The 22060-nt window shown below is 38.1% G+C and overlaps 1 protein-coding gene across 1 annotated transcript in view; it reads left to right on the top strand.

The window, feature by feature from the left end:
• Positions 1 to 4029: 4029 nt before the first annotated feature.
• Positions 4030 to 22060, top strand: part of cacng2a (calcium channel, voltage-dependent, gamma subunit 2a) — an 87257-nt gene continuing 69226 nt past the window's right edge. The window contains exon 1 of the mRNA XM_055194088.2: positions 4030 to 5804. Within this exon, the coding sequence (XP_055050063.1) occupies positions 5579 to 5804 (226 nt within the window). The 5' untranslated portion in view covers positions 4030 to 5578. The remainder of the gene's footprint in view (positions 5805 to 22060) is intronic.

Raw genomic sequence — 22060 nt, 5'->3', positions numbered from 1 at the left:
CAAGCCGCTGCTGCAAATTGAAAACATATTGATTCTCCCTCAGCTCTGTTCTCCCTAGCCTGAGAACAGGAGAGAGGTTCACATACAAGGAAGGTGAGACAATGGGATAAAGGGGTTTGGGTTGAGAATATGGAAATCCAGAGAGAGAGAGAGAGAGAGAGAGAGAGAGAGAGAAAGAGAGAAAGAGAGAAAGAGAAAGGAGATTACATCACACTTTGAATTAGATAGAAAATAATGGCAAGCATTTTTTTGATTAATAGTTTAGGTCGAAATAAATGTAAGATGATTTTGTGCCTAATATACAGGTTATTACCACGTGGGTTAATCCACCTAAATTTTTGTCCCACACTGTTTTTATTTGCTGCCTTAATTTTTTTTCTGGTTTACAAGTCATTTTAACTTACTATTATCTATCTTGACTAGAAATTAGTTGTTATAACTACAGATGAGTTGTTATAACTTCTAAAATGAAGTTGACTATATTTTATAAGTTGTAGCAACTCATCTCTAGTCAAGATAAATAATAGTAAAGTGACATGACTTGCAAATCTAAATTGATTCAACATAAAAATTCCTGCAAATGGAGCAAAATAGTAGTAAAGAACTGAATATACCACACTGCAATCTAGCGCCTTCTATCAGATGTTCACTGTATTGTATCCAACTAGTAATTTTGATCAAAATACAATGATACTTAATACATGTTACAAACTGCCTCACAGGCCAGTCCGATAAAAGTGCTCAAATTGCCGGATATGGGTTGGGATGCCGGATATGGCATGCCAACCCATTCTCACCAAAAAGCATACAAATGACACGCAGTGTGATTATCGTGCAATAGATACGCCAAATTCCGCTTTTGTGCGCATATAATATGCCAGTCATTCCCATTCACTTATATGGCGAATCGTTTCGTGTCGTTTCATTTATTGTTTTCTCGTTTGTTTTCTGTTTTTTTTTACCATTGTCGCTTGGGTTTAGGGTTAGAACAACTTTTTGTTATATAAAAATGACATCTTAACCCAAACCCCATCTCTAACCCCAACTCCAAGCGACCATGGCTTAAATATAGACAAAAACATAGAGAAACCTGTATATTAAATAACCTGCTTAAACAAATCTGAAATCTAACCCTAAACCCAAGCGAAAATGGTTTAAAAAACAAAACAAATGAGAAAACAATAAACAAAATGACACAAAACGATTCGCCATATAAGTGAATGGGAAGAACGGGCGGATCATATGCACGCAAAAGCGGAATTTGGCGTATCTATTGCACGATAATCACACTGTGTGTCATTTGTATGCATTGGTGAGAATGGGTTGGGCATGCAGGCTGTAATTTGCCCACCTCTGCTCTGAAGGCACCCTACAAACAGCTCAAGTCAATCTTACAGTTTAAAAGAAACTATAAATGGTGACATGGAGATACTTAATGTGTAATGTAAGAAGGTATTTTTTTAATTCAGACCTCAAAACCATAGAGCAAAATTTTAACATTCAACCCAATCATCCTGATGTGCGAAAGACAAATTTATGTGGTTAAACAAACATAAGATGTATTCAAACTAGTGTTTCACTTCTCTGTGGGACCTTCAGCCCAAGAAATATTGTACTGTCTGCACCAAAGACAGAGTATGCCCTGAGGCAAGTTTTACCAAGAGACTCCATATAATCGCATCCAATTAATGAAATCACAAAAAAATGGCCAGTTGAAAGAACCACATTATCCTTTGCATTTTCATGACCGTATCATGCTCTCTCTCAAATTCATTCTTTCTCCTCACAATGAATTTCTTAAGCCAATGCTCCAGGGTTGTTTTAACAAGCAGTTGATTAGCGGTGGTCTTTTGCAGGCTAATGTTGAGCTGACGTTAAGGGTCCAAGTGGGAAGGATGTACCGTGCATGCATACCAGGCCTTCGAAACACCCTCCCTGCTCAGTGGTAGGAAACTATTTCCAAAGTCAGTGTGGTCCAGAACCAGCAGGAGCAACAATATGAGGAAGCTGTTGTAGCAGCAACACTAAAACCACACAATCACCCCCCATTGCTTAGGATAATGGAGCCGCAATGAATTTCGGTGTCACTTTAAGCTCTCTGCTAATAAACTCCATTCGCCTTAAAATGTTAGCTGTAACCTGATAATAAGCACAGCGGTATCCCAGGTAATATTTCACATGAAATATGCTTTGTTGCCAATGATCTGTGTATTTCAAACAAATTATTGCACAACACGGTAAGGTAACCTCAGGGTATTATCAGTGCTGATAAAAAACATGCCTATTTCCCACTCATTTTACAATTAGTCAAGGCAAGTTTATTTGTATAGCACATTTCATACACATAAGTGCTTTACATAGAAATTACATCACTCATATACGCCCCAAGCCCCTCCACCTCCCCACTTTACACACTTTGATTCCTAAAATACCCATTCATTTATGTCCATTTAATCATTCCCGGTTGGTTCACAGTGGATCACACACTCAGGCTCAGTGGTCAAAGCCAGAACTCGTGTTTGCTCATTGTTCATTCCAGTGATCATGACACAGCTAATAGAGGCTGGATTAGTGTGCAGGAATGAAGAGGGCAAACACACAGAGACTAATGATGGAGACCAGCCAGTCTGCACCACGCCGTCCCATGCAGCCAAGCCCATTATCATTGTCCCATCATACAGCATGCATACCATATTCCTCTATTCGAACATTGTGTTGGAATGGATTGATGGCCTGTGTCATGTCTTTATTACACAAGTGAGTGTCTGCCGCTCATCTGTTTTATAGCTTAAACTCATTTTCGACTCTTTGCCTGTCCCTATTGATACTAATGCACTGTCTTTTATTTATATTCACAAGCGTAGATGGCGTATATGCTTCTTTATCTCATTCTTTCTTTCCGGTTCTGAAATTACACTCCACAATTCCCTGCTTCAGTAGATCTACTACCCTATATATTTGTCCCCTTACTCTCTCCGTTAGTGTTCTCTCCTCATCTCTGTCGTCTGCGCTTTGAATCCAGAGTGGTCCAGCACTGTACAAGACTAGAATTTTAAGCATGTCCTTTGGTCAGGAGAAGGGAGCGGTAGAGTTGGCTGCTGTAAACTTAAAAGGGCTATAAAAGAGGGCTGTAGCGTTGCACATGCAACCTTAAGGCACGTTTAAGTGTATACTGTTAGCATTTGATTAAAAGATAGGTTTTTTAAAACAAGCAGTTGTTGGTGTTCCAATAGCATTGCATTAGCTGTGCAAAAATAAGATTGTGTGTTTGATCTTCAGGGAACGCACATACTGATCAAAGGTATAGCTTGAATGCGCAGTAAGTCAATTTAGATAAAATGCATGAATGAATGCAGTTCGTTGTAATAGCGCGATATATCGTGTCTCTTTACACTTACATGAGCTGTCCATGTCCCTGTCCACTCATTGCGCTCAAAACACCGTGCGTGTGCATATTACACAATAAATCGTTATATTACGCGGTTTGTTCGTCTGTACAGTACAATCGACGTGATTCGCGTCTTAGTTAAACGGTCCCACACAACGCTGAGATCGACATCAAAACCCTCGTGTGCTGTTTTTTCAACTAACATTAATTAATCGTAATTGAAGGAGCGCGCTAATACGCGTTATAAAGGCGGCAATGGTAGGACGCATGACGTGTGTTTTAACAAAACTGGACAAACGTCTATGCAGTATTTAAAAAAATCATTCAGTTCAAACGCGTGTTTTTGGGATGAACCCTTCATCATTGATCAACATTCAGGCGTCGTAAAAAACCACTATACACATACAATAACTGAAATCTGTATCCGTATGTTCTGCTCCTCTGCTTCGTCAAAATAAACGTGTTTTGATAGCATGCACCGCCACGGTTTGGAGAAAATCTTCACCCCTCTCACAGCGGCCTTTTCTGTCGCCGCACATCCCTTCTTTGGTTGTATTATTTCTCTCTCTCTCTCTCTCTCTCTCTCTCTCCCTCCCTCTCTCTCTCTCTCTCTCTCTCTCTCTCTAACTCTGTCTCACTCTCTCGCTCTCCCTCTTTCTGAGCCACAGCGCGCCTGCCTACATCCCTCTCCAAAATTTTCACTAGCACACAAGCGAAAGGGGGGAGAGAATCGGACCCTTATCCTTCTTTCCCAGCACATCAAGTTCCTCATCTCAGGTCTTTCTTTCTTTTACATGGCGCAAGGGCTCTGCATGCGGGACGATACTGGTTCCGGTTCTGGGCGCGAGAAAGCCAACGCGGATTTGGATAACGGAGCATCACTGACGGGTGTAGAATACAGCAGTTCCGGCGCCTCCGCCTTCTCGTTCTCCTCCTGCCGGCTCTATGACGAGTAATGGTCGGCTCGTTCTGCTGGATGCTCCCTGCTCTAACCGGATCGTCGACGGTACCTTATTGCACAGCAGATTGCCATTTTCGGAAGAAACCTTCAGAGAGCTAGGAGATACATATGGAAACTGGGGACCAGAATTTTAGGAAAAAGGATATATAGTAGTTCTTTATTTTCTTCCATTTTCGTTTATGTTTATTCATTTGTTTCGCTCTCGGTGAATTTTCTCATTTCATCGTTGACTTAATTTGTCAAATTGATGTAACGGCGGCATCAGTAGCCTATATTAGATTTACGGTCTTAATTCTGAACATTCCTTTCGTTGATTTTGAACTGGACTATCCTGCCTATCCATGTATCCTATATTTCTCTGCTCCTGTAACTAAATAGAGCTTTCCCTTATTTTTTGTAGTCTACCTTTCTCTTTTCCGATTAGAATAGACTAGGGTTTGCTTAGCCATATTAAGAAAGGACAGCGTGTTTTTTAAGCGATTTGCGGCTACGTAGGTCAACAGTTGTTGTAACACATCAAATTGTTTAGATATATTACGATTGGAGGCAAAGCCTTCCATTACTCCGTCAACTCTCCACCCCTTTAACGTCTGTTATTTTCATCTAAATCCCACATTGTTCCTAAAGCTGTATTTATCTTCAATTCCTCACACATCAGAAGACAAACTACCAGCTATTTATGCGCCTAAATTGTCATAATTAGATACAAAAGCGCTCTCTATGCGTGCTCGCAACATTTGCTTAAGATCATATTCATTAACCGACACATAAACGGCACTGTTGCTTTATTTCCTTTGAATGACAAGCTTGGGCCATGATTAAAAGCCTAGGCAATTAACAGTTAAGTGTACATTTCTATATTACCTTTGATTATTGGCTTTGCAGCATGAATGTTCGTGTAAGTTTTAACTGTAGCGCTAGCTGCTGCATATCTTGCCTCGTTTAAAAAAGGATAGAGAGGATAAAGATTGTTTGCTCTCGAAACAAAATTACATAAGCTGGGAAAGCGTGCGAAATATTAGCTTTACCCTTACAGAAATAGCCAGAAAGGCTCACCCATTTCTTCCTCACTCGGTTCTCACCCAAACGCAACCATAAGGTTCCTACCGCATCCACCCCCTTCCCCCTCCTTTCGCTCAAATATATCCCATTTTTTTAGTTTGGTTTGGTCCCGTAAATTTTCAAATATTTATTTCCTATACATCAAGAGGAAAGGGGGTCCCCCTTTCATGGAATGCGGAAACATGGGCGTGTTTGACCGCGGAGTTCAGATGTTATTGACCACGGTGGGCGCGTTCGCCGCCTTCAGCCTCATGACCATCGCAGTGGGCACGGACTACTGGCTGTACTCGCGCGGCGTCTGCAAGATCAAGTCTAACAACGAGAATGAGACCAGCAAGAAGAACGAAGAAGTGATGACCCATTCGGGACTGTGGAGGACATGTTGCTTGGAAGGTAAGAGACTAATGTTTCAGTCTCTCTTTGTTCGACAGCTGGTAGTTTTGAATGATACTTTTTTAAAAGTGGTCTCTCAACGTGTGCATATGTGTTCGTGTTGGTAACGCACCCCCCCCCCCCCTCAGGCCTGCACTATATAGAGTGCTGTTATGTGGTAACGACTGTTTAGCGCCTTTACGTTCAGCACCATGGACAGCGACCATAACGCGCTATGCAAGATCCCCATGTATTACTTAAGAAACGACGTTAAGTTTGTGATATAGTACAAGTACATAACGTGTTGTTCATTTAATGAAAGGTAGCAGATGTGAATGTAGATAAATGGACACTTCTGGGACCACCACATGGTAGCACCTGGGAAAGAAATTCACTCGGGTCAGCAGGCACAGATTTCCTGTCATGCTCCAGTGAAGGCACTGACTGCTGACTTTGACCTAGCAATGTCACCTTGTGAGGTCATTGAGCACAACAAATGCTCTTCTTTCTCACCAGGGCTCAAAAGATTCAGTGAAGATGGCCCGGGTCTCTTTGGCACATAGCCATGTGCAATTTGTGTAGTGCACTGAGATACACATCTTTCACTGCTTCTAGAGCACCGCGCTGTGTGGGCTGGAAAATCTATAGCCCTGTTTTTGCATTATCTTCAAAAAAGTAAACGGGCGATTTGAATTTGCAAAGACGTAATGTAATCGTTTATCATTTATGCTGATAGAGGAGAGTTACCGTGCATGAAAAACCGCAGGAGCTAAATGAGCACAAGTTCCCATGTTCATTGGTCCATGACCACATGTTGACCAAAAAGAGTGACTTTGGCCACATCTGTGAGTGTGCCTCAACATCTGTTTGTCTGTCAGTTTTTCCTTAAGGTTTGTTTGCCAAATGACCCAAAAGGCTCAAGGCTTATAACCTGTATAACATTTGAAAACACTTGGATGATGGAGATTTTGGTGCCTCATGTTAACCACCAAGTGGCTTTCGATTAACATTTTCATGCAAAATATCTCCCAGTAGCTGCTTTAGTAGTGCTTGTATTTATACGTGTCTTTGGCTCAGATTTTAGCATTTTACAAGGCTTTTAGTTATTTGTGAAACTATTGGGAGTCGAGGTTGCATAAACTGAAAAAGTAGATTGGTCTAATTTGAAGCGGAAAAGTATGTTTAGTCTTAACTAATTGCTAGTTGGTCAGATTAGTTCTTACAATCTTACATCAAAGGCTATGCCACTGGTCACTTGTTGTTAGTAAAACAGTTAACAGATACTGGTTGCATTAAAGTTGGGTGCTGAGGTCAAATCCATTGGAATACAAATACATGTAAATGTTATAATATGTGAGTTTGTTCAGCCAATTTAACTGATACAAAATTAACACAGCTAATAATGCCAAGCCATAAAAAATGTGTCAGAAAAAATGTAACAGTTCTGAACAGACTGTAAAACCAAAGTGGGTTGGATAAAATCATAAACTCTAGAATATAATGTAAATAAAACCTCTTTATTACACCATACAGTTCAAATGCTCATCACAGTCGGCTCATTTGCGAAATTAAGTAGGCTGATCCATTTGAAGTCTTAATTAAAAGACTTTGAAACCAAAATGCAGAACATCTGTATTCCTTCTGTTCTTTGTTTACCCTTTCCACAAAAATGACACAAGCAATTAGCTGAAACAGCAAGTAACCGTCAATCCTCAACCTCCCCTCTTCTATCCATCAACCGGGTACCGCCTCTCATGCATAAGCAGGCTAGGATGTAAATCTCAGTGGTCAGTACAGAAAATGATTTGCTGGGGAGGAATAGATTTACAGCATGCAGGTGGGCAAGTGTGTTAGTGTAATTCGTCCCTAGAGTGTTCCAAACTGATGAGAGAGGAGAAACACCCTCAGTGGGCTGCCCTTAGCAATATTACAAGCACTTCACATATTTAACATCAACACTTGTATCCACCCACAAGTGACGTGCACTGTAGACCAATCTAGAGTATTACACCTACAAATACTCCTAGCTTCAATAACCCGTCTTGTCCCTGTAACCTTAAATAGAAACATCAAATTACCTATATGAAATGGTACTTTATTGGAGATTGGAGAGTTTATTTGGAGACTATTCAATTAACTTCTTTACGATGTTGCTTGTATAATTGGTAAGGTTTTATAGGCTGCTGCGTGTGTGTATTTGTTAGGTGAAACTAATGTGCAAGGTGTGTTTGTGTCAATGTGTGAAAGTTTTATGATATACTGTAAAACATGGATAAAAAGAGCAAAATAATAGATTTACAGTATTTGTAAATCCAGAATATGTGCCTAATAGAAGACGAGCTAATAAGAGTGGCATTCTTTCAGTGCTAAAATACAGCTTGTATTGACTATAGAGAATTACACTTGACTGACTAGTCTGCTTTGAACGATATTGCGAAAATCATTTAAAGAGGTCAACAGCTGTTTGAGGTTTAATTTGTGAAGTTCTAAAGATATACTTGTATTTGGGTTGAATATGTGATGGCCCTTTTTTAATGTCTTTTAGAATTTATTTTAGGATATATTTTACACTGTCAGAAAAAAGTGTTCAAAAATGGTCCGTAGCTTTAACTAGGGCAGTACCCTTTAAAATGTCCTAATATGTACTATTTGGGTACAGATATGTATGTACATTTGGTACAAATATGTTGAGGTACTAATATGCACTCTTTGGTACCAATAGGCACATCTGAGGTACTAATATAAATTCTTTAGGTACAAAGGTGTGCTTTTTTAAAGGGTACTGGGACCTTTTTTGACAGTGTACGCATTTATTACCACTATTAGCACATTTATTTTGTTGCTGATGAACGTTGGCCCAAAAATATTTATCCTGCAGTTTAAAATATTTCAATGTAAAATTGCGTTTTTACCAAGAGTGGTATTAAAAGAAAGTAAATCATTTAACAAAAAGAAGGTTGTTACTAAATTATAAAATTTTAAAAGGGTTGTTAGGGTAAAACATGCAAATGTCATGAACTACTGTACTTAAAGTGAATATAAAAAGTCTACACATCCCTGTAAAATTTGCAGGTTTTTGTGATGTAAAAAATTAAACCAAGATAAACCATGTCAGAACCTGTGTGCCCTTTATTGTGAAATTGCAATTATCAAAGTGAATTGAAAATCATTTAGATAAAATAAAAATATACAATAATTTTGCATAAGTCTGCACACCTTTATATAATGGGGAATGGGGATTGTGTTCAGAATCAACTAATCACATTCAGACTTTAGACACTAATCAAAAAGTAAAGAATATATGGCACACCAGTGACATTACTAAGACCAGGACATCCACCTAAAATTGATGAGAAAACTGGTAAGGAAGCCTGCCAAGAGGCCTACAGCAACATTAAAAGAATTGCAACAATATCTGGCAAATACTGGTTGCTCCCTCCATGAGCCATTTATAACACCCAAGTCCGGCTAAAGTTTGGGGGGAAATTATTTTGATCTCCCAAAACATGTGAAATAATGTATTATGGTCCGTTGAGACCATAGACTGTAAGAAAAGATGGACGTAGTGTCCATGACATCAACCATTTGTTTCTGAAGATCGTTTTTGAAGCTTAAAGTAGGCGTTGCCTGCCGTCGCCATCTTGGCCGAACGTCATCGCTCATCACTCGCAAATATCTGAAAATGGGTAAAGAGGCGGGACGTGGGTGAAGCTGAGGTGGCTGGTTGCTGAAACCACGCCCGCATAGCTCGATTTTAGTGACCGCAGTGCCTGTTCACCCCTCACTCAAGTGGCCACGCCCTTAATTATGCAGAACTTTAAAGCTTAATATAATTTAAAGGGAGGAGTTACAAAAAAATCATTCCCCCTCACAGTTGTCATGAAGGGCAAACTTAGCTATAAAGAGCAAAACAATTTTTGTACCAGGCTGTAAACATATTATTTTCTACTGTAAAGTTGGCCATTTTAACATGGAGGTCTATGGGAATTGACTCCTTAGCTCCAAATAATAGTAAATTTTGGCCAAAAACTTCTGCCAAAACACTTAAGAAGAAGAGGAATTTCACCTTTCAGCATGACCACGACCCGAAGCACACCTCCAAATCAACAAAGGAAGATCAATGTATTGGAATGCCCCAGCCAGAGTCCAGATCTAAATCCCATCGAAAATCTGTGGGGTGATCTGAAGAGGGCTTTGCCCAGGAGACGTCCAACCAATTTGACAAAGTTTGATGCTTTTTGCAGGGGAATAATAGCAAAATATTGTAAAGTTAAGATGTGCAAAACTGATTGACTCTTAAGCTCTTAAACTAGCAGTAGCAGAACAAAGCAATCTCATTGATTTCAATGGAAGCTCGGTGACTTCTGGCAACACGAGAGACCGTGACCGTTGGTGACTGGATGGGAGTGTCCAGTTGCGTGACAAAGTTGAGAAATGTTTAACTTTATGCAAATTATGAGCGACTTTCGGGAGTGACTACGAATGAGACGAAGCAGTGGAGTTCGTCATCCGTCTCTCGTCAGTTACTGAAGTGGACGGTACTCATTTGTTAGTGACAACCAGATTTAGAAACGCCTCTTTTGAAAGACACAAGCGACACATAGCGACAAAGTTGATAATAATGTAAATGTACCTGTACTCATTAAGATTGCATGCTGTGTTAAAACTAAGTATTAGTTTAGAGGTGTGCACACTTATGCAACCACATTATTTTGGTTTTTAGCGTTACTTCCCCGCCCCTAAAAGATTTCATTTTGTTTTTAATGTAGTTGTACAGGTTATTTAATTCACAAAGGTCTGCAATTTTAACTGGGGTGTGTAAGACTTTTTATATCCCCTGTATGTGTTTACTCTGCTTAAATGCTTGTGTGTACTTGACTTTAGACATCCACAAAATATTACCTTGGATTCATTCAAACTAATCGCATAAATGCCAAAAAAATGTGTAGTTCTGAGAAAAGTTCATACACTTTTTAGTTAGGCTTTAATGTGCAAATACTTTTTAAGGGATGCTGTATGCTGTGTATTCAACCAAATACGTCAGTTTAAGTTGGAGGCATTTTTAAGTTTCATACAGTACAAAGCAAAAAGTGTCAAGTCAAGTAATTAGGGCAAAGTTTTTGGTTTCTGTTACTGCAAAAAATCAAACCACAAAAACTTACTGTTGTCATGCCTCTCGGTAAAAGTTGACAGCTTGTTAAGGTCTTATTCTGGACACCTGCAGTGCCATTAAAGTGCCACTGTGGATTACAATGTGTCCCTAGAGTGTGGAACCAAATATGAATCAACATTACATTGCATCTGCTTTTTGTAACTTCCAGTAAGCCAGAATACACAAGCATGCATATACCCTTCCATACATAATGATACGTTGCCATGATAGAACAATAGCTGGTATGTGGTGGGCCATCCAATCAAGTGACTTACAGTATACTGTACTTGGATGGGGTTGCTGAGAACTACAGGTAATCTGTGTTATTAATCTTCATTACACTAACAATAAATCTGAGGGTAGGGCACAGCGAGAGCACCGAAACAGCATTGCAAAGTACAATGACAAAGGAGGTGCAGTTATGTTCCTTCCTTTTTTAACACTACCCAACACTTATCATTCTGAATCTCTATGAGAGCAACTTTACCCAAGAAGATGGATTGTTCTCCCAAATGCTATGAGTTGCCATGAATATTTTTTCTGGGCCACGGGGGGTTGTTACTAATGAATGGACTTCTTGCACTTGTTTTCTTTTACATGCGGCCAAACTGTGCATTTAAAGAGATAACCCACACCGTCTCAGCAGCAGGGGCGCAAAAAAACTCTTGCATTTTTCTCACTTTTAGATAGTTTATATTCACAGATCTGTTTTTCAAATCAAGTGTCTGTAAGGTTTCATATCCAATATTCATCTAGGTAAACCAACCTACAGTGTGCATGCTGTGTGCTGGTATTGGTGAAGAGCATCTTGGGAGTCATAGCATTCTCTGTGATTAAAGTCTTTGGTTATGTGTGAGAGTGATAGATGGATGTATTTGCAACTTTGTTTTTTTGTAGTATTTGATAAATAGCGCCATGTGCGTGTGTCCATATGTGTGACATAGGATGAAATAAATGGCAGTGGGCTTTAGCGTTGCCTGGCACTGCTGTAGAGATGGATTACGCTCATCAACTTATCAGATAAGGATTACTAGCCTGGCATGTATCTTCCTAGCTAATGACCCATGTCCAAAGTGGCATTACACATCACTATAGTAAATGTTAACTAAACACCCTAAAACTCTGCTCCTCTCCACACTTTCCTAAATAAAATAAGCGAAAAAGACTACATCCACTTGTCCCTGGCCACCATCTGCCCATGCCATCATAAACTACACAGTTCATTATTTCATTGGCAGGGCTGACGTGGGTTTCTTCTCTTTTAGTAACACTTCAATACCATGATCCACTTATCCTATAAACGCTGCTGATGTGATGAAGAGTGGGAAAACACTCTTGAGCAACTGGCCCATTACTGTATGTGCCCTGCCAAAACATCTTGTGGATAATGTAAAAGCCCACAGAGCATTTCACCATATTGCACAATGCATTTTATCACCACGCACAATGTTGTTCATTTGGCCTAAGTCATCCAGCAATCTAATTGGTGATTGGTGGACTTTTTTATCTGAATATTTATTCAGATTTTTGTTTTGGTTCTTTTGTATATTTATTTTAAAATAATTGTTTGGCCCTGTTATAGCAGATGGGCCAGCATGGCCACATAATTTACTTGGCTGGTAAAGCTAAGTTGAGTAGTATGGTCTCTGGTGAAGCTGGTTTTCCAAGGATGTCCAAGGTAGATAAAATTTTGGTGGTGACATTAGGATCCCATGATGGGTACCAACATCCAAAACAACATATAGTATACTCTCTCTCAGAAAAAAGTAGAAGGTACACTGGTGCCTTTTCAAAAAGTACACTTTGTACCTAAAGGTGCATATTGGTTACTCAAAGGTACACATTGGTACCTTATACCAGTGGTTTTCAAACTCTAGTTTATCCTCTCTTTTTTGTGAAAATTGCCGCTCCAAATCCACCAAGTAAACGACTGTGTTTAGGTCTGCCGCCTTGTTGTACGTCACGCGAGTGACAGCGGAACGCCGCAAATGAGATGAGAGAGAGGAGAGAAACGATCAGGTCTGATTGGTGAATGAATAGGGTTTGGTTTTACCCTGTATGAGTGTGTTTTAGTAAGTTTAACTGATGTTCTTGGATTGTAATGTAAATATGTGAACACGTAAACACAGAATCTGAATACAGGGAAATACTGTATATGCAAGTATATCGCCGTCATTTAAACTGAGGATCGCATATATGTATGAATCGAGATCGTGATTCTTTTTCGATTAATCGTGCAGCCCTAATATCCAGGCTATCTTAACTTAAATAGCTCCACTTTAACTCGGACACATAACATAAAACACCTTTATATAACTTATATCTTTACAAAAACGTTGAGTATTTGCGTCTTTGCCAATTAATATAGTCTAAAATTAACATTTATTTACAACCACTTACCTGACGTGAATTTGAGGAAACGGCTGATGACTTGTGTCGTTGTGTGAAACAAGTGATTCCGGCTGTTACGTGCGGATTGATCTCAGATGAAATGAACTGTGATCCAGATCCTTCCAAGTTAAGACATTTTAAATTCAAAACACAAGCACATACAAACACTCACACGCGAGCGGGTCGCGCACACACGGGTATATTTAGAAGTTTTATTTAAGATTGTTATGATATTGGGACTATTTCTCTACCCGCTCCTTCAGCTCTGAAGTTCAAATTCGCAGGCAGCTCGGTTATAACAAATGTAAAAGATATGAAACATCCCTCAACAGCGATATCAATTAAGTGCAATCCTAAAATATGATTTAAAACATAACCCTTTCATTGTTAAGTATGAGAAATGAAAATGAATTAAATCATGATTAAACGGCACAGAGATATCAGAGCCAGCAGTCGATTTCTGATGGGGTTGGCGGGGTGTGAGCGCTTGAGCGCCCGTCTTCTGGAGCTCATCTCCGTCCGAAAGTGTCCGAGCACATTTTTAAATAGACGCTTTCTTTATTAACCAACCGCATATTTAAACTTTAAGCACATACGTTCACACCTGAACAACTCTTACAATTACATTTTGTGACCAAATAACAGTAATATTATGAACATTTTGTGGTTAGGAAACATAGCTGTCATAAGTCCATATATTTACCAGATTTGTCTTAATTAGTTCAGTCAACACTAGTCATTCTGAATGTTGACTGGATTTGAAAATAACCATTCATTTAATGTTTTAAACACAGATTTATGTAGACTCAAAAATAATATGTCTTCTCAACTAAGCCCAAACAAGAAAATTGGTGTAACTTATATATTTTTGCCCGTCCAATGTTTCATTAATTGGATTTTTTACAGTGTGTACTAATACACACTTACACACCAAAGGAAATGTAAAAATGTGAATCGGACAATAGTTGCTCTTTAATGATAATTGAAACATGTCTAAAAAGCCCTTTACACTCTGTCCCGGTATTTTGGAATATAAGAATGCATCTTACTGTACACTCTAAAAATAAACGGTGCCAAATAGCACTAAAAGTGTTTCATTGGCTTGTAATCATAGGGGAACCATTTTAAGTCCCATATAGCACCTACAGTATGTTAGACCTGTGTAGAAACATATAGTGCTCTGTAGAACCATAAGTGGTGCTATATCACCCCGTATGGTTCTTCACATGTGCAATATAGCAATATAAATGGTTCCCCTGTGATTACGAGCTTGTAGTGCTATTTAGCACCAATTTTGTTTTAGTGTATGTCCTGTAAAAACATGAAAAGCAAGGTACAGTGAACCCCAAGACAGCCTTATTATTATATAGGGTTTTCTTAAACCGACTCATTCTGGCAAGTTATAACCATTGAAAACTAACAATAGACAAAAACTGTTTTAAATATGATCTTTTTTCAGATAATTTATTTTACTACACCTTAAGCAATCTCACAGTTTATTTGTTTTGAGGAATAACAATCATATTGAGAGCATTGGTTAGGTCTTATTTTGAACTTCTCAAATGCCGTACGTTAAGTAGATACAGCAGACAACCTCTGTCAGAATCAGAGGACAAAACTCTCCTCTCCCGCTCAGAGAGGAGGGAACATAATGAGGGTCTCAGGGGCATCATTAATATTGGATTGGTAGACGGCTCTGGTGAAACACAGCTTAAATCATCTTCTTTCTAACTCGGCTCCTAAAGCTGGTTGAATGTGGTGGCAATGATCAGAGTTGAACAGAACAGTCTTAGCTTCTCTTTCCTACCCTGCATCGTCTCTATCGCATGGTTTCTCTCTGTGGTTGTGCTGTTTTTTACCTGATCGCTGGCAGGTGCGTGTGTAGGAGTTTTCATGCTATTCTAGATCCTCCATCTCCCCCACTCAGTTGACCCTCAAGTGGAGAAGCGCATCTGCATAAGTAAATGAAAGAACTGCTTACCAGCCCTCTACGTCTTAATATTTCTCTTCATCTCTTCTGAGACGACACATTAATGCATGTTTGCTTTTATGTATCAATTTTGCCTTGGTTTTCTTTTTCGCTGACAACAGGAGACAGTTAAATGATCTGCGGTCCGCTAGAATAAAATGTTATTGCTTAGAGTTTCCTTTTTATAGCTCAGGAGACCTAATTGAGTTCTTAGTTCTGTTATATTTGTATAGTTTGCATAATATTATTTGTAAAGTTACACATGCATCAGCTTTTTTGTTTCTTAGTTTCTTAGCTGAAATAGACTTAATTGAGACATTTGTTTACATCAGAGTGTGTATAGCTCAAATAATTTGCTGTTGGACAAAATCAATATTACAGATTTTTCTTAATATCTGATTTTGGCAAATATGAGCACAGTGTTTGACATTGTTTAGATGATTTCTGAACTCTATAGGAGCCAGTGAGATTACTGGGGGCTAAAATTATTATTATTTATACACGGTAAAACATTTTTAGCATTTTTGTCGACATATTATAAAAATCGGACTTTTCCATGTTTAAGTGTTATAATTGCGTCCCTAGTACTTATATCAACATAGAAAATGGACAAAGATCAACCCAGTAACTCAGTTTTAATAAATCATTTTCTGCAAGCATGTGAAAAAATAGGTCATTGAAATTTGTCTCCCCTTGTGATGACAGAAGGGGATAATACCGCCCCTTAATCTGCATTATCCAACTACGACACTGCCATTTAGTTCATAGATCAGCTCATTTGCATTTAAAAAGACACCCAAAAACGGCACATTTTTGCTCACACCTACAAAGTGGCAATTTCAACATGTTATTATAAATGATCTATATGGTATTTTGAGCTTAAACTTAACATGTGTACTCTGGGGACACCAAAGATTTATTTGACATCTTAAAAAAGTCTTGTGAAATGTCTCCTTTAAAAAATTAGGTGAAACAATTTCAACTTGTTTTTATAAGTTATGTCAACTTATCACAGGTCAAAACTTAAAATTATAGGTTAAATAGACTTGAAAACCAATTTCATGCTGCATTTTTTACACTGTACCCTGTTGTTATCTTGGAGAAACTGAGATGTTATAGAATGGTTTCAGCAGCAACAACATAAACAAACAGCTTTTGAGTCATTTTGCAGTAGTTTATTTCGGATGGCAAGGAAAATAAATGACAAGTAAATTACCTTCATTCATATATCATATCTAACGCGTATCAACTGTTACCCTGAGCTAACATTGCTGTGTAAAATGTATACAATTGTATACAATGTCAGCTACAGGTTCTCGATTTTTTGCCTGGCTGCCAAACCTCTCCGCACAGTTGTGATTCATGCTCATCGTCTCCCCTCGTCTTAAGCAAACCAAAACATTTTATTTTCACCAAGCACTGTCAAAAATAAAGTTACAAAAGCTGTCACTGGGGCAGTACCCTATAAAAAAGGTCCTAATATGTCCCATTTAGGTAAAAATATGTATCTTTGAGCTGCCAATATGTACCTTTGATGTACTAATATGCACTTTTTGGGTACAAAGGTGTACCTTTTGGAAAGGGTACTGTCCCAGTGAAAACTTTTGTACCTTTATTTCTGAGAGTGAGGTATTTGTTTCAGAGATCAGTTTAGCCACCAGCCAGACCGATAAATAAATACAAACCGGAAGTTCACTTTGGTTCAGGTGTGTAACGGCGACAACATGCATGCGTCCGACTAAACTGTCTATAGAGTCCTGATTTGTGTTTTTCTTTCTTATGGGTCTTAAATTTATCCCTGTAAACTGTGTATTATGTGAAATTAGAAAAGGTCATAACCAAAATATGAAATTCCTGTTAAGGCCAGGACGTAAGTGATGTCATACATGCTTTTTCACCATGAGAGGGATAGAAGGCCACGGGACTTAGTGGTAGCTTTTGACCCTGGTACGCTGGGATGCTGTGTAATTTATCTCTTGCCTTTGCACCCAAGAAGCAGATCAATAGAGAACACACACATGACCCTGTGTTTGGGAGTGGCCTTCACAGTGTCACATCATACTGTAGGTATAGGTTATAGTTGGTGGATGAATGCAACAGTGCAGATCAGACAAGGCATGTTAGGCTAAAAGCAGATGTTCAATACATAAGAGCCTGATAAAAAAAATGTTCTTTTAATGTACAAAAAACCATGTCTGACGCACTTACAGGGTTTTGCATTTAAACTCTTTATATATATATTTCAATTAAACTGTTCTATATATATATATATATATATATATATATATATATAGCCAGGGCTTGAAAATTAGTGAGGTCCAGGGGTGTTAAGAGTTAACAAATGCTGTCCCAGGAGAAAAAAGTGCACTAAAATACACTTTAAGTACACTTAGTAAATGTACTATTTTGTGCACTAATTTTGTAATAAATATACCAAAATTATGTTTTTACCTGGGATGTATTCTGTCTAAACCTTTTTGGCGTTTTACACTTTGGATACAGCATTGTTATATTATCCCCCTATGGAGCGAGATATGCGTCTTTATTACATGCGATAAATTAAATGATCTGAGAGAAATAAAACTATTTGAAAGAAAAAGTTATCACACTGATAGCAAAGAAGCATTTCATGAGAAAAAAAAGAATATTTGAGAGAAAAAGTTTTCATACCAATAGCAAAAAATAATAATATTTGAGACTAAAAAAAGTTTTGAGAGAAAGTATTTTCTCATGATAGAACATAAAAAGTATAAATTTGAAATTTTTAAAATTATTTTTGAGAAAAAAAAATCTCTCAAGTATATGTTTTTTGCTATTAGTGTGAAAACATTTTCTCTAAAAAAAAGTGTTTCTATCAAAACGCTTTTCTTTGCTCTCGATGCAATTTCTTGCTCTCGTGTCAGGATTTTGCTTTCTCTGTGAAAATTGTGTCATGGGCGGGGCCACGTTCCTATTGGCCAGTCGGGAAAGCATCGTCTTGTCTTGGGAATCGAACTGAATCATTACACCGTTGTTCGGTTCACCTAGATAGATGGCGTCTCTGCCCCCAGCCGAGCACGGACACCCCAATGCCCGAGCAAGACGATGACACACAACTCGATGGACAGCCGGCTGAGCAAGTCCACAGCACCGAAGACCAAACACCAAAAAATGAAATGGCACTCCCACTCATGAATGAATGTGCACCACATTATTAGCTTGCCAATCGCCAACCAGGCATCATGCCAGGCAAACCCGCAAATGCCAAATGGATGTTTTGAGTCACTCCTTATTTAGTGAGTAGTGATCTAGTTTCTACCTTTGCACTTGCTAGCCTCAAAGCACCTGAAGAGTAGCTGCTTGTTCATCATATACAACCTCCTGTATAACTTTCAACCAACGTTAGTGTGCATGGAGGAAGTACAGAAAAATAAGGGACGCCTAGCTGCCGCAGCGCGGGGGGCCACACGCGTCGGGGCTACGCCGGTGACCACAGTCCCGATGTACGTGCCGTTGGTGGTATATCATAACTTAAATGTGTTTTTTGTTTTCATAAAAATATTAACATTGATACCATTATAATAAGATAGCTGCTATTGAAATCAGTGTGAACAGATGCACTCAGTCTCTCAATATCAATACACAGCTATGACAATAATAAATAGGGCAACAAAGTAATAATAATAATAATAATAATTTGGTACACTTATTTAGCGCTTTTCTGCAACACTCAAAGCGCTTTACATATAAAAGGGGGAATCTCCTCAACCACCACCACAAAAAATAAGCTTTGGAGGAACTTGTGAGATTTGAACCATATTTTTATTAACTTATTAAATTAACAGATCCATATGTAGTGGTACAAGGTGATTGACATGTAGTGGCACAAGGTGTTTGACAGCTGTGTTCACCTATCGGATCATCAAATATCAATATCAATAATGTGTTATGTTTGTAACAACACTGGGTGTGTTAATTGCAACACATTGTTTTATCTTAAACTATTCAACACATTATGTGTTATTTCGTATTGATTTTGAGTTCATGTAAATAAAACACTAGATGTGTTGTCCGATGTCTCAATTGAACACATTCGTTTTAAGAGTGTATGTAAAACAAATCGCGTCCCGTATTGATTTGATACGCGTCATTTTGCCTGTAAATACGGGACGATTTCGTGTTTCACGGGACGGGTGGCATTGCCACCTTCCATGCACACTAACGTTGGTTGAAAGTCATACAGGAGGCCGTACACGATGAACAAGCAGCCACTCCCCAGGCGCCCCGAGGCCAGCAAGCGCAAAGGCAGAAACCAGATCACCACTCACCAAACAAGGAGTGACTCAAAACATCCATTTGGCATTTGCAAGTTTACCTAGCATGATGGCTAATTAGCGATTAGCAAGCTAATAATATAATACACATTCATTCATGAATAAGAGTACCATTTCATTTTTTAATGTTTAATCTTCAGTGCTGTGAACTTGCTCAGCCAGCTATCCATCGAGTTGTGTGTCATCATCTTACTCAAACATTAGAGTCCGACAGTCCGTGCTCAACTAAAAGCAGAGACAGCATCTATCGTGAACCGAACAACGGTGTAATGATTCAGTTCGATTCCCAAGACTGGAGAGACGATGCTTTCCCGACTGGCCAATAGGAACGTGGCCACGCCCATGACACAATTTTCACAGAGAAAGCAAAATCCTGACACGAGAGCAAGAAATTGCATCGAGAGCAAAGAAAAGCGTTTTGATAGAAACACTTTTTTTTTTTAGAGAAAATGTTTTCACACTAATAGCAAAAAACATATACTTGAGAGATTTTTTTTTTTCTCAGAGATAATTTTAAAAATTTCGGATTTGTACTTTTTGTGTTCTATCATGAGAAAGTACTTTCTCTCAAGACTTTTTTTTGGTCTCAAGTATTGTTGTTTTTTGCTGTTGGTATGAGGGCTTTTTCTCTCAAATATTCTTTTTTTTCTCATGAAATGCTTCTTTGCTATCAGTGTGATAACTTTTTCTTTCAAATAGTTTTATTTCTCTCAGATCATTTAATTTATCGCATGTAATAAAGACGCATATCTCGCTCCATAATCCCCTATTTATTAAATAAAAATTTGTTAAAACTTTACTGTTATGGTGGATAATTCATTTATTTTAATGCAACAATGCTTTTTATAAACAAGAACTTTGATTAGTGCTCTTATGAATGTTTTCAGCTTGACTTTGTTAAATGCTAACTTATAAAGTGAATAAAATAACATAGCCTTCTTCATGGCCAATGTTTATAAATTTGGCATATTTCAATTAAACTGTTCTACATCTTTTTATGTGTTATTTTCTACTGTTTTTTAGTGTTTAAATCGTTTCTTACATACATAATCATGATGGTTATTGCATGTGTTTTACCTAATGTAGTATCATTTCAGCAATAACCTGCCCATGCTAAATCAGTGGTTCTCAAACTGTGGGGTGCCAGGGGGACCCCAGTCTTATGAAATTTTATAAAATACATTAATTTGTCATGAATTCTGTGTAATTAAACCTAAAATGTTACGTTTTAGAAAAAAAATTGTCATAAAATTTCTTTGGGGGGGCCGCACCGTACACAAGGGGGCCGTAGGCTGAAAAAGTTTGAGAACCACTGCGCTAAATGATGTGCCATTACAGTTTAGGTGCTGTCACCCCGTGCCCGTGTTGCCAGATATTAGTAAGAAAACAAAGAAAAAAGGCCATCAAGAAAAAATAAGTTCAGACCTTCTTTTTCAGAAATAAAACAAACACATACCTGCACATTCTCACTTTATAAATATCCCAAAATGTCACATTAATTGCTAAAATATTAAACACTACATCTAAAGAGGATTTTTGACGATGGGATCTGGCAACACTGCGAATGATGTAGCCGCAGGCATCTCACAGCTGCTTGAGCCAATCTCCATCATTTTACACAAAACTATACAGTAAACTGTCCAAACTTTATTATATACGTGGATGCCACTATGAGTCATTTAAAAGTACTAATTATTAACTCAGAAAGAATCTAATTTTATTTTTTTAATCTTTTTATTAAAAAGGCAAATTACCATCACATAAATTAGGTACAGCTTTAGTTGTTCAAGTAGGTAGGGATGAATACAAATATTTTATATGAATATGTCAATATTGCCTTTCTGAAATTTCCTTTTACGGACCAATACTTTTCCAGTTGGGAACTATAACAAAGTAGAATAGAACCGGGAAGCGCATCCCTTCAAGTAATTAAAACATCACATAGAAAGAGGGCAGGTCTACACAAAACACAAGTACAGTCAAATGAAATCAGATCTAATTGGTTTTACATACTCAGTCCATTCACTCCAGATCTTATAAAAGTTTTGTTTTTCAACTTTGAGTGGAAATTATATTTTTTCCATAACATAAATCTCGTAGACTCATTTTATTTTTTATATGAAAAATTTACCAAGGTCCAGACCTTGGTGGCCTCATACTGGCTACGGGCATGAGTGCGTCTAATATGGTTTCTTGTAAATGAGCATTTTTTTATCAGCCTCTTATGTTTAGTTTTAATAATTTCACATTAATGGCAATGAAAGGTTACTATTTAGTTATTGAAATGTCTTATTATTATTCACAAATGCACTTTGAGGACTTTGCTGGAAGTTGTTGTGGCATTCATCAGATTCTGCCAACAAGGCTTTTTTTAATGGGAGATTAAGCGGATTTGAATGATTTTGCATCCGAACTCTTCATATATACAGTAAATTGGCTTTAAGCTACAAAA

The sequence above is a fragment of the Misgurnus anguillicaudatus genome, chromosome 19, assembly GCF_027580225.2.
Source record: "Misgurnus anguillicaudatus chromosome 19, ASM2758022v2, whole genome shotgun sequence".
In the NCBI taxonomy this organism is placed as follows: Eukaryota; Metazoa; Chordata; class Actinopteri; order Cypriniformes; family Cobitidae; genus Misgurnus; species Misgurnus anguillicaudatus.
This window is presented reverse-complemented; position numbering and strand designations above follow the sequence as displayed.